Source organism: Corapipo altera, unplaced genomic scaffold (assembly GCF_003945725.1).
Source record: "Corapipo altera isolate COAL_440 unplaced genomic scaffold, ASM394572v1 44, whole genome shotgun sequence".
Classification (NCBI taxonomy): Eukaryota; Metazoa; Chordata; class Aves; order Passeriformes; family Pipridae; genus Corapipo; species Corapipo altera.
The window spans coordinates 10,247,461-10,261,274 of record NW_020884880.1 but is presented as its reverse complement, the minus strand read 5'-3'; the positions used below and the strand labels follow the sequence as shown (position 1 = coordinate 10,261,274).

The 13,814-nt window shown below is 36.3% G+C and overlaps 1 protein-coding gene across 1 annotated transcript in view; it reads right to left on the bottom strand.

The window, feature by feature from the left end:
- DNAH11 (dynein axonemal heavy chain 11) overlaps positions 1-13,814 on the bottom strand; it is a gene marked incomplete at its 5' end in the record, with an annotated part of 93,259 nt that overhangs the window by 18,132 nt on the left and 61,313 nt on the right. Inside the window, 4 exon segments of the mRNA XM_027639470.1 lie at positions 2,550-2,569; positions 4,138-4,248; positions 12,170-12,280; positions 13,056-13,207. Of these exon segments, the coding sequence (XP_027495271.1) occupies positions 2,550-2,569; positions 4,138-4,248; positions 12,170-12,280; positions 13,056-13,207 (394 nt within the window).

The window sequence follows — 13,814 nt, the reverse complement described above, 5'->3', positions numbered from 1 at the left end:
TCAAATACATGTTCTTCAGACTTCAAAGTAAAATTAGAAAATATTATCTCCTGAGCAACATGGAAATGACAGAATGTTTAATGTTAATATCTCCACATTAAAAAGTAGAAGCACACAAAATACAGCAGGAGAAGTACTCTGTCAGCAAGAGATACACTTCCAAAGATTGTAAATGCTGGAAGCAATACATACTTTCTCGTGGTGATTTGAAACTTTTGAAGCTGAAAATAATAGGATAGAACTCTTCATCAAACATTCTATCAACAGACTTTTTTCAGTAATCAGTTTTGTCTAGATCAGATACAGCATGGTGGGCACACTGCAATATAGGCAGCATCTGGTATACTACTGCCAGTGCAAGCATTTCCAGCAACATTCAGAAAAGTCAAAAGAAAAAAAAAAAAAAAAAAAAGCTGTTTTGACCTCAATAAAGATGTAAATTCCACCTTTTTTTTCTCACACTTTTTTTTCCAAGGGAAGGAACAAGGCAGAAGAGTTGGCATCCCTGCCCATGGCAGGGGGGATGTAACTTAGATAATCTTTAGGATCCCTTCAAACCCAAATCATTCTATGAAGACTTGCAGGATTTTTTACTCTTATTTATCTGCCTTCTTTTACCTAATAGCTTCAGATGTTTTACTCAGTTAAGGCTGCAATGATTTGAAATTATAACAGGAGGACAGATGGGGTTGGCCAAACACACAGGTCGCCCAGAGAGGTTGTAGAATTTCCATGGTCCTGGACAACCTGGTTTAACAAATCCAGTTTGGGCAGTGGGAGTGGATTATCTCAGAAGGTTCCTTCCAGTTGCAATGATAGTTTTTTCCCTACAGAGAAACCCAATTTCCCTTGTGCACTCTGCAGAGGTTATCTTAACCACGCTTACCCTGGAATATTTTGTATGAATAGTCAGGAATGGTCTCAAATATTGATGATTTCTTATAAGTAGCTATGTGGAAAGCTGTTATTTTATTCCAGTTATGTTATAAAGACAGCCCGCCATCTATTTAAAATGTCAAAATGGTGGCTAAAGGATTTCAGAAAAATGAATGTATCTTCTTTAAAGAAAGTTAATGTTTAAGACATGAATCATCTCTTTTTCAACTGGGATGTGTGCCATGACATAAAACCCAAACTAGCAGTATTTGGCACATTAACCTTTGATTGTTCTGTGTATGCAATTCCCAGCAAAGGAATGAATGTATGCATGAATGCATGTTCAAATAGCTTCAGCATGGACAGGAAGGTAAAAATTGATCATCCATTAGAGTCATCTTCAAACTGATAAAATTCTAGATGTAAAATTTGAATAGACTGCCATAACATCTCTTCTTTGTTTGTCTTGTTTGAAATACTTCAAATAAAATAGTTTCATAATTTACTCACTTGCATCAGGGAAACCTCAGGAAATCATCCTCCAGTGAGTAGAGGAACTGAAGCAAAGCAAGGGCCAGGATGAAAGAAGGAAACCACTTTATAAGGACTGTTCTTTACCCATAAAGACATTTGTCTGTATGTCCATACAGATATTTGTTTTTCAGAGCAACAACAGTAATCAAATAATATTTTTCCAGTCCTTTATATGGTGCAATAAAATATCGATGAAAATCTCTGAATAGAATGTATCCTCCATGCTTCATATAGTTTTGTTTTAAATTCTTGCTTTTTGTTGGTGTCAGCTGCCTAAGAGCTTATAAAATCAAATAATAACTCTCTCATTTAAAATATAATTTTCTATGTGTATGCAAACAAAGTAACAAACTAATTGTTAAATTTTTTATTCACTATTTTCCATTTATATTTTTCAGAAAAATCAGAAATATTTACTGAAATGGTTAAACATCCTACCTTGTGAAGACAGACACAGAATTCTATGATCACAGAAGACTCAGACTCTTTTGTTATAAAAGAGGAATATAAAGTAGCCACTAAGAAAAAAGAAGTATCTTTAATCAAAGTATGTGGTTAAAAGAGCTATCATGTAAATGTTTCACAGTGTAAACATAGGAACTTGGTGTGTGAAGGCCTCTTAAACCTCAATTCCATTCATAAAAGATGCCCAACAAATTACATGTAAAGGACCATTCCTGTTGAAGGCTCTAACAGCAACCTTTGCAATATAGGAGTTTTGTTTTGAAGTGCTTTAGACATCCATTTTTGCCTACAGAAGTTATTGGATTTTTCTTTAAATCATTAACTGAAGGCAACAAGACAATAAATCCATTAATTTACAAGAGGGCTTTTTGATTTATCCATTCTCTCTTCTTGTTGTCACTAACTGGTAAGTCATAAACAATAAAGAGCACCCACCTCATTCTCCAAAATAGCTTTGAAATTTGAAGATTTACTAAACATAGAATGATTGTCTATTTAAATCTTCAGTAATTTTACCATACCAGCCAAGCACCATAAATCACTAGTGACATTGGCTAACAAGAGTTTAAGAGTTGGAACATGCAGTGTAATAAATTTCCAGACAGTTAAAAATCACTATAATTTTATTCTAATGCATTATAGATTGCCTGTAATGTCATCTTGGCCGGGGTGACCCATTTCTAATTTTGAACAGCTGTTCAGCTCGGGAGTTAGTTAATGATTAAATATAAATTGCCTGATTTATTAGTCTGAATGGCTGAGCTTCCAGGTCAATGCTATATAGACAAAATCATCAGTCTTGATGCTTTTCAGAAGTTAACTGTCTCCTCTTCTAGTCAAAAAGAATTTACTCTCAGAGGAAAAGGCTTGACATTCTCAATTAATCCTTCAAAATATTTTCCCCCTTAATTTACACAATAAAATCACTAATAAAACTTCAAATTTTGGAGATAAACTTCTTTTAACAATGTGTAAATCTTCAAATCCAGGACCTGGAGACTAGCTGTGGGCGAAGGTCATTGACTTCCACAGAGCTTCCAGAGGATTTGGAGGTCTGCAAGGTCAGACCAATAGGGACCGTCTCAGGTGTACTGGGGCAAACAAAAGTTTTCATGTGCAGATCATACATCACCTTCACTGTTTTTCTCCCAAAGAAAAGATTATTTACATATTTTACATTTCTAGCATATTAATTTCAAAATCAGGTAAAAAAATTGATCTGTTTTAATTGCATTAGGTTTTTTGGATAGCTTTATACTCTTACAATAATTTTTTTCCAAACTGATTTAATCTTGATTTCTAGCCTCTGCTGAGAGATTTGCAGAAACAAAGATATTCACACTCTGATCTTAGAAAGCAAGGTCACAAGGATTTTAAGAAATCCAACTTAAAATATTTGTTCAGACTGCCTTGGGAACTTACATAGTAGTGTGAATATTCTTTGTATTTTCTATTTCCTGTCATATACACTCATTTGTCAAAAAGGACATTAAAATTCTAGATGTTGAATTGAGACAGCACCATTTCTGTAAAGACCTAAGAGAGACTGCTCAGCAATGGTGGCAATGCTGAGGCTGACTTGAACGGTTACTGGCCGTTAAATAGGCACGTGTTAGCTTTAATGATGTTTGTCTGCAAATAAAGTTAATAACCACACTGAAATATATATAATTTTAACATAAATACATTTCATTCTTATTTCAAAATTAATAGTTTCTGTAAAAGAGGAAAAAACCAAAAGCAATCAGCAAATAATATCTGACTGGTGCCTTCCACTTATTTGCAATCTAAAGTGCAATAGGGGCAGATGCACGGCGACTCCATCCTGACCTAGAGGATTATTCAGTCTTTCTGCTCATTAACTAGAAGCTGCCCAGGCTGTCACAATGTGTTCACAGTTGTATATAAATGTAGTGACTTATTTACCAAGATTTCTCTCTAGCAATCATGCCAAAATCAGTTTCTCAGCAATACTTGATTTTTAGGAGATAAAATTATGGTACAGCCCATTTTACTTCTCAGGATTTTGTTGTGAGTTTATTTGTGGTTTGGGGTTGTTTGGTTGGGTCTTTTTTAAAAATTTAAATGATTTCTAATAAGGGTCACCTTGTCACCTTTGTCATCTCCCTCCCTGCCTTGCACTCCCCCAGCCTTTTTCCCCACACAGTCTTCAAAAATTTAAGTTCAACCTCATGCTCAACAGAACATTCCAACTATTTAAAAACTCCCACTAGGATGAACATTCAGGCAAAATCTTTTTACATCAAGTCAGTTGACCAACCTGCTGGCTAGCTCAGTAATTTTTTTTGTTCAGTTCACATCATCTTGACATTGGACTTTGTCTTCAACTGCTTTGTCGAGTGGAGATGTGAGCTTACGCAGAAAAGGGATGGGTAAATAGTATAGTCTAAATCTTGGGTTTTGGGGTTTTGCTTGTTTTTTAATTATTATTATTTTTATTTTAAATGACAATATTTTATTTTAATGACAATAGTTGTAGACAGTACCTTTAAGTCTGAAGGATGCAAACTTTAGAGGAAAGGTTTTGCTGTATTCTGTGTTCTTTCCGCAGCTCCTGGTACAATACTCTAACAACAATTTAGGTCAAAACAATGCAAGAACAGAATTATTTTTTTCATTTTGTATTTAGGCATGGTGACATAGGATGATTTAGCAATTTGTTCATGGGTAGACAGAATGGCTAGTGGCAGAAAACAGGCAGATCTCCTGCATGCTGATCTGCACCTTGGCCAGACCTTTTACAACACTTCTGTGCACCCCGCTCAGAAGGCAGCAACATGCCCCTGCTTTGCTTTCAGGGGTTTCATACTGCACATACCTCAATGCAAGTTGCCTCAAACTGTTTTATTTCTATAGAGTAACCACATAGCTAACAACAGGTAGTTCCACTTTAGGACAAAATTTTCCTGTTTCAGGTTTAATGAAAGAACTCCAACAGCAGTAAGGAGTGCATACCTCCACAAAAGCTGGGTGATTTTGCAGGATCAAAGATTTAGATCTCTTCTGCCATGTTTGGTGTTTGAATTGGTGGTGTGTAACCAGGAAATTAAAAAACTATTTATAAATTAAAAATAAGAAGTGAATTGGCAAAGGGGGAAAGCTGCACCTTACAAATTAATACAGAAGGCTGACTTGATTTCTTTAGGGATAATGAAGCAGCCAATCCACTTTTCAATGGTGATGGATCTCAAACTGAGAGACTAATGAGGACTTATACTCAATAAGGGCATCTCACAGAGTTGGGCTATAAGTAAAATTTCATCAGTCTAGCATAAAAGACATAAGAAGAATGAACACAGTAACAGCTCTCTACTCTTTTTTAAGAGAGACTTATTTCTAGGCATCTCAAGTTTGCCTGCGTGATAACATAGATCTGACTACTGTTCAAGTACATTCATCCATCAAAGGTTCAGGTAGTAAAGATGAGAAAGTAAGACAAACAGCAAGGAATGCCCCAACATCTCTGTGGGATTTGGTTTTTTGATATATAACAGTCTCCTTTATCAGAGTACTGCTTATCCTATGATTTTAGAATAGGAAAGTTGTCACTACAAAAGACACCATTCCCTTTTGTTACTTTTTCATATCATGTAACATAAATAAAGTCTTGCAATAGCGGAATTACATATTGCATTTTATATCCCAGCACTGCAAATTCTATGGGATAAATCACGTATTTCAAAAACGCTTGTCATTGAGAAAGTCAGTGTCAGGGAACTATACTCCACAAATCACAGCAGAGAGCCATTACTCTCCATAGCAAGTCTGCTGGACAGTACCCTTGTATAATCCTTTTCAGGTACAGTGTATGTTAAATTCTCTCATATATTAATATCAATGACTGTAATGATAAATAATACAAATTGCACCACATCCACAAAAAGGATGAACTTGACCCAGCTTTTTAGCCTTGACACTACTAAACTTTACTTCTCTTATTTTTTTTTTCATAGTCTAGGTATACTTATTGTAATACATATGTGAATATAAAATCATAATTCTCACAAATATTTTTATCAAATAACTAGTCTCATGAAGAATGGAAATCTGATTTATTTTCACTCAAAATCTTATAAAACAATTTTGAAGACATTATAAATTATAAAATAATTGTGAAGAAACAGTCTTTTTTCGTATTCCCTAACCATATTTTCATTCAATTTACTGTAAATATATAGCAATTGTTAGACTTTATGGTATATTAAAACTTTAACATGCGAGAAAAGATTAGTAGGTATGGTCTCCCACCGAGTATCTTTAATCATCTTTAATCATCTTTAAAACTTTTAAAATGTTTAAAATTACATACTGTACTGGTACCAGCCTGTGTATACTTGCCATTAAATAAAATTACTGTAACAATATTTATTATAATGTTGCCCATAGAACCATAGAATAATTTTGGTCAGAAAAGACCTTCAGATCATTGAGTTAACCCAGCACTGCCAAGCCCACCGCTAAACCATGTCCCTAAGTGCCACATCTACATGTCTTTTAAATATCTCCAGGGATGGTGATTCTTCCTGGGCATCCTGTTCCAGTTTTTCAGAACCCTTTTTGGTGAAGAAAGTTTTCCTAATATGCAGTCTAATCATTCTCTGACACAATATGAGGCCATTTGCTCTTGTCCTATTGTTTGTTACTTGGGAGAAGAGACCGACTCCCACCTCACTACACGCTCTGTTCAGATAGACAGCAAGAAGGTCCCTCGTGAGTTTCCTTTTCTCCAGGTTAAACACCCCCAGCTCCCTCAGCTGCTCCTCATATGACTTCTGATTCAGACCCTTCACCAGCTTTGTTGCCCTTCTCTGGACACTCTCCAGTACCTCAATGTCTTTTTTGTCGTGAGGAGCCCAAAACCAAATACAGGATGCGAGATGCAGCCTTACCAGTGCTGAGTACAGGGGGAGAATTGCTACTTTGATCCTGCTGGTCACACTATTTCTGATACAGGCCAGGATGCCATTGGCCTTCTTGGCCACCTGGGCACACTGCTGGCTCATGTTCAGACTGCTGTCAATCTGTATCCCCAGGTCCTTTTCCGTCAGGCAGATTTCCAGTCGTACTGCCCCAAGCCTGTAGTGTTGCATAAGTTTGTTGTGACCCAATAGGTTCTAAGTGCAGGGCCCAGCACCTGGCTTTTTTGAATCTCATACACTAGGCCACAGCCCATCGATCCAGCCTCTCCAGATCCCTCTGCAGAGGCTTCCTACTCTCCAGTAGGTCAACACTCCCTCCTGATTTGGTGTTGTCTGCAAACTGACTGAGGATGCACTCAATTCCCTCATCATTTCTCATTTAAGGATATATTCTGGAACCCATGAAAAGTGAAAGGAGATCAGTTTAACTGTGCTGCCTAGACTGAAGATTTATTATTTATTACTAACTGCTGGACCAATTAACATCACTGAGAATTGCTGGCCACAAAAACTTCCATATGAAAAATATGTACAACTCTCCTTCCCTCTCTCTCTTTGCCAACAGAAAGGAGCTGAATTATGAGTCAGGGAGCACAGAGAATCCATGAAAGCAGGACCAGAGGTCACTAATCTCTGATGCTCTGCCTTCAAGTTTATTCTTTAGAAAACTGATAGAGGAAGATAGAAAGAGAGAGGGAAATAAATGACTGGAAGGGAAAAGGGCAAGAAATGAACTGAAGGGGCAACTTCCCACAGACTGGATACAGTCAGCTGATAGCCCACATAGAGAGATACAGAAGAATGTCCATACAGCGAGAGTGACTTTCCTTTAATATTATGAGAATTCTTGTGTTTATGGACTATGTAAGCACACAGCTCAAATAAGGAAAAAGAGCTTTCTACAGGCTGATGGGGTACACAGGATTATCAGCAGCTAAGGTAAATAAAATCTAGTTAGTTGTTACTAAGAAGTGCCTGCATGTTTCTTTTTTTTTCCCAGAAAAAAATACAAGTTTGTCTTCCCTTTATACTAATTAAACAGACTTCCTTACACAGTGAATCTTACCTTTAAAAGTTGGCCTGACACAAGCCAGCTGGAACAGGTTGCATAGGGCAGGGGTGCACATTACCAAATACTGAATGAAGAATTAAATGAAGCAGATCAAGAAGTACCATGGTTGGAAAAATGGAGCTGTTGAACTTTGCTAGATGTGAAACTCTCTAGAAAAATCAAAGAATACGGATGGATATGTATATAGCATTTAATTCTAACTTAAAAAATGGATGATAGCAAAATGTCAATTTTTCATGATGAATTTGCATATTTTTATCAGTTCATTCTGGTTAATGCTACTGCTGTACATAACATTCCTCCCCGTGAAACATGTTGTACATCATGTTCTTTAGCATATGGATTAATACAAGTTTTCAGCTGAGGAAGTCAAGCTGATTTTAAATGTAAGGTTGAACAGTGCAGTTCAGGATAATCGAATAGGGATGAAAATCTACAGACAAATTTATTCACTGTTGACCATGTTGTGCATGTTTAGATGGAGAAAAAGGCAGAGCCCAGAAAGCAAATTGGAGACTGCGAAATGCCAGCTGTAACTATGTTTAAAACAAAAGTGTTTGCTTTCACAGAGTTAATGAGTGTCAACTCTGTTAAAAAGCAAAATGCAAAGACAGGAAAGGATACTGTTCTGTATTCATCAGCCACAGAGTCACAGAATATTCTGAGTTGGAAGGGACCCACAAGGATCATTGAGTCCAACTCCAAAATGAAGGGCCTGTACAGGGATCGGACCTGTGACCTTCCCGTCATTAGCACCATGCTCAAACCAACTGAGCTAACATTTAGGGCCATCACTGACACTTAGGACCATCAGTCTGCAGAGCTCATTCCATCTACTGAACCCTACTAATGAACTCAGCCTCTCATCATTCTCTAACATTTCACAGGTAGGAAACTGGGCACTAACCATCAGAGGAAACGCATCTGTCAGTCACAGAATACTCTATAGGTGAAGTGGGTATTACATCCCCAACTTGTTATAATTCTTCTATAATAAACTTTCTTCTAAGATTCATAGATTGTTTGAAGCTCTTGTTGCAAGCTCTGGCTTGCAAGCTAACCTGCAATTTATTTTTTTTCCTTCTTGCTGAGAGTCCTGTGGAAACTATCAATGGCTTTTATGAGCATGTACCTTCACGTTATGCACTACTTACAGATGCTTCGATCATTTCTAGTCTGCCATACAGCTATTGGATAAAATTAAACATGTAATTAAAATTAGCTTACTTCAATGACTTTCAAATATTTTCTTTAAATAACATTTTAAATTCTCTCAGCTAACAAGGAATTACATGGTTTTCATTCCATAAGTACAATAAATAAATAAATAAATCACTGTTAGTCCAAGTGTATGTAAGCTTATGCACAGCATACCCTATTTGGATATAACATATGTATAGGTAAGCAGCTCGTGGAAATTAGTAACTTCAGTCATCTCACAAATGGAAAAAAGTATGACACATTAGATGAGCATCCTATTCCTAGCTGGAACTTGCAAGACACTTGAATGAACAATATTTTGCATTGGCCTATGCAAAGAATTGCACTGTAACTGAGGCTTTCAAAGTGAAATAATTAGAGGCTGTATAGTAGAATACTTAAAAATGGTGACTGTATATTCTTCCTGAAAGATAACATGCAATATGTGGGCCCCAAGAAGCAAATATAGAAATGACCAAGAGGAATAATTTGCCCTAAAAAAAATAATTTTGTCAATAATCTTCAGTAAGGAAATGGTGGATTAAGACAAAATTACGTAAGTGCATAAATTTTTTAAGGGTTTTCATATATAAAAACTGAATCTCTTCTTGGCATCTTCAAAATTCTGGACTAAGTCACAACTCGGTTACAAAAAGCAAGTCAAAAGCAAGTTTTCCTGAATGACATGTATGCAGGAGTTTTTACTATAAAACACTCTCTTACCACTTGCCCTCTTTGGGATCACAAATACATTTTAGCATACATAATATACACACTGCACACACAAGTATTTCCTTTTTATTCTTCCACTGAAGTTCATCTTCTTGCAAAATATTACTTGACAAACTAAATTTCTGTTTTATTTTTGGAATCATAAGATGGTATAGGCTAGAAGGTACTCTCAGCTCAATACTGGCCTAACTTCAAAGTTTTCTTTGAATTCTTCACAATCAACTCCACATCTTCTCTAAGCCACTAATGAATGAACAGCAATCAAGAAGTAGTCATAAAAAGTTCAAATATATATTATTTTGCATTTATCACTACCAGTGAATTTGGTCAACTATAGAGTTATTCATTCAACAACATGAGCTCATAGCTCTGGAGTTTATTATTGTTATGAGTAACATCTACTGGAGAATTGAAAATTACAACCACAGTTCCTTTAAAAAGTTCATCAGGTGGATCAGCTAGGGTATGAATCAGTTATAAAAATAATATTTTTAATGGGATCCTCCCACCATGTAAACAGAATCCTGGTTGAACATGCAGTGACTAGGAAAAATATTCGTATTAAATGACAGCATGACAGCTGTTGGCCTAACACAGGAAACAGATTACTGCAAAGGAATTGCAACTTTGTCTGTGGTGCAGAATTCTTCCTACTAGGAACTAGGCATAGTGGAGAGAGAAATCGCTACTAACAACCTTCAGAAAAATTCATGAGGAGAGGAAAGGGGAAGTAAATAAATATAAAAACACAGGATGATTCAAAGTTGGAGGCTGACTGAACTGCAAGGTCAACTAAACCAGGAAAGGCTTCTTTGAGATACTGTCAGTCAAAGAAGAGAGATGTATTAGTGCTCTTCTCATAGGAATACATTAAAAGAATAAAACATTCCATAAGTTTCAGGGGTGACTGCTGTGAATTAAAAATAAGCAAAAAAAAAAAAAATCTCCCCAAAACACCACTAAAAGGCTATTTTTGTCTAAAAGTAAGTGTTTGCACTTAATAAACATACATCAGTAGAGTTTTGTGAAATAAAAAAACAAAAACCATGATTCTTCTGTAAAGCTGTCTTTTAGCATAGATACAAGCTTCCTTAGGGCAGATGCATTTTGACCTGAATGGGCAACTCCAAAGTCACACAGCTAAGGCTATTTCATATGGTAGCCAAATGTCTGCTATAGGTGATGACAGGATTTTTGGGATGGAGGTCAGAGGGGTCAGAAGAGGAAGTGAAATGGTAAAAGCTGTCTTTGCTTAGCCATTAAAACTGCATCAGTAACCTGTCAGAACAAGAAAAAAATGGATACTACAACAGCAGGAGAAAAACCAGGAAATTGCTCAAATAAAGAATGAAATTCTCAAATAACCATAACTCACAGGCTTCCAAGAATTTCCAAAGTGAATCTCAGTCATTCTTTTAAATTGTTAATTCAAGAGAAAACAGTAAGAATAATCCCCACACTACAGATTTGTTCAGCTTTCGTTTATTGCTTGATGTCTTAAATTGTGAGATTTCAGATCTAAATGTTACCAACAAAAAAAGTCTTAAGCCAAGTCAAAGTCTTTTAGAACTAAATTATGTCATAGCTTTTGAACTATTTGAAGTTTTCTTTGCTAAGTAACAGTAATTAGCTTGGAGCAGAAACTCCTTCCACCCACAGTCTCTCAAGATACCATGTCTTTGTATCAAGAGTGCTTTGTGTTGTGGTTGCTCCATTAAATGAATACTTAAACAACAAATAATCTCTCTCAAAAGTTCAAGAGCTACTTGATGGCAAGTGTGGTCTTCAATTCAATAATTACCTCACAAGACACCTGTCAGTAAAAGACTAATCAAAGTTTCCAATTCCATGTGCATGTGTGCGCCCATGTATATATGCATTTGTGGGCCTTTCAAAAAATCAAAGGAGATTTGGTGTTGTTTAATGACAAACATTAACACAAATAAGCATGAACTTCTAAAGCCATTTCTGGAAGTTATTCTCATACTCCACTAGGTCATTACTCATATAAACACTTGGTATTTATTTCTTGTAAAAATCACAGCCAGTTGCTTATATTAACTATCATTTCAGCTTACTAATCTATTGGTTATAGTGTGCCTAGGTGGCTTTGAGGAAATTCAATCATTTTGGATAAACAGTTCATGTGCTACTACCCAAACCATGGAATGTTCTTCAGTACATTTGGGGGAAAATAATGATAATCATAATGAGAGCACATCTTTAATGTTTTAACTATAAGGTAATAAAATCAATAAAATTAAAATACATTAACACAAACAAATAAATAAATAAAATAATGAAATTAGGTGTGCTCAAGATGTTAGAGAAGGAGACTTTTTAATCAAACAGTACTTAGAAGAAGCTTTTTAATGATGGCTTCCAGTTTTTCTGTAGCTGCTGCTAATTCAGTGTGAGCCTGAGCCAGTGCACAACATTTTGGTTCTGCCTCATGATACACCTTGAAAAAGGCATACAACACAGGTACATTAGACAAGAAATTGTCTCACTTTATTATTAAAATTATTAGTGACTTCTGATGAAAGACTTTCCGATAATCCTAGTAATCTTTCTTTACATATATTTGCTTTAGACTCCTCTGTCTAAACAACAGTGGGACACATAGAGATTTCATTTTTTATTGACTTAAAGACTACAGCAGATTTTATTATAGTTTATAGAAGAATATCTTAAGCAGAACTGAATACACCCTTAGTGGGTCTACTCTCCAACTAAAATTAATTTACATGTATCATTTTCATGGTTTTAGAATACAGGTGATAATCAGTCATTAAACTTGAGTAGATTTCAAATAAAATTGATAAGTTTTTTACTATTTTGAAATTAAATAATAGCATGCTTTAATACTAGGATGAATGGAGAAATCCTGCTGCCAGGTGCTCAAGGGAATCGCAAATGATAAGCTCTGTCTTACACTCCAGACAGCCAGACTCAGATGGATGTTTCAAGTGAAACATGTACATCTGGAGAATGTTTCCCAACTGTTGCATCATGATGACAATTGAAAAGCCCTAGACAGCTACATCTTTTTTCCCACTTTCTACTAAAAATATTGTGTACATACTGTTAAGCACTGAATACTTCCCACTTTATCAATGGTTGTTGTTACGTGCTCCCCAGAACACTAAGTTGAGCTTACTAAAATGATAAAAAAATTCAGTAAGACAACTTTCCCCATCAGGGCCAGTTCAAGAGAGGAGCTGATATATACACACCTCACTGAATTTTACTATATTGATGACCCTGGGACAGAGACCAGCTGCTGCAAAGGATTTTGTACGAACATGATTTGGGTTGAAATCTGGATCCTTCAAGTAATGTTTCTTGATGACTTTCAGACAATTCTGAGGAATATGCTCTGATCCTTCTAGAAGTTATCCTAAGGCACGTGGAGGACAGGGAGGTGATTTGAGATAGCCCATGTGGCTTCACCAAGGGCAAGTCTTGCCTGACCAAATTAGTGGCCTTCTGTGAAGGAGTGACTACATCAGTGGACAAAGGAAGAGCTGTGGATGTTGCCTATCTGGACTTCTGTAAGGCCTTGGATTCAGTTCTCCACATTCTTCTCTCTAATATGGAGATATGTGGGTTTGACAACTGGACTGTCCAGTGGTTAAGGAATTTGCGGGGAGGTCACATCCAGAGAGTTGTGGTCAATGGGCTCAATGTTTGGACAAGTGGTGTCCTTCAAGAGTTTCATATCTTCATCAGTGACAGATGGTGGGATTGATTGCACTCTCAGCAAATTTGCAGATGACACCAAGGTCAGTGGTGTGACTGATACGCCTGAGGAATAGGATGTTATTTAGTAATGCAGGATAGGAGACAAGGTAGGGTATCTGTACAAAAAAGCTGGGGAATATTAGGCCACTCCGTAGCCTATGCCATTGCAGTAGGTAAGCTGCAAGTGTTTCATGATCTATGTCCTAACTCCAAAGCTGGAAGTAAACAAGAAACATATGGCAGAAAGAGAG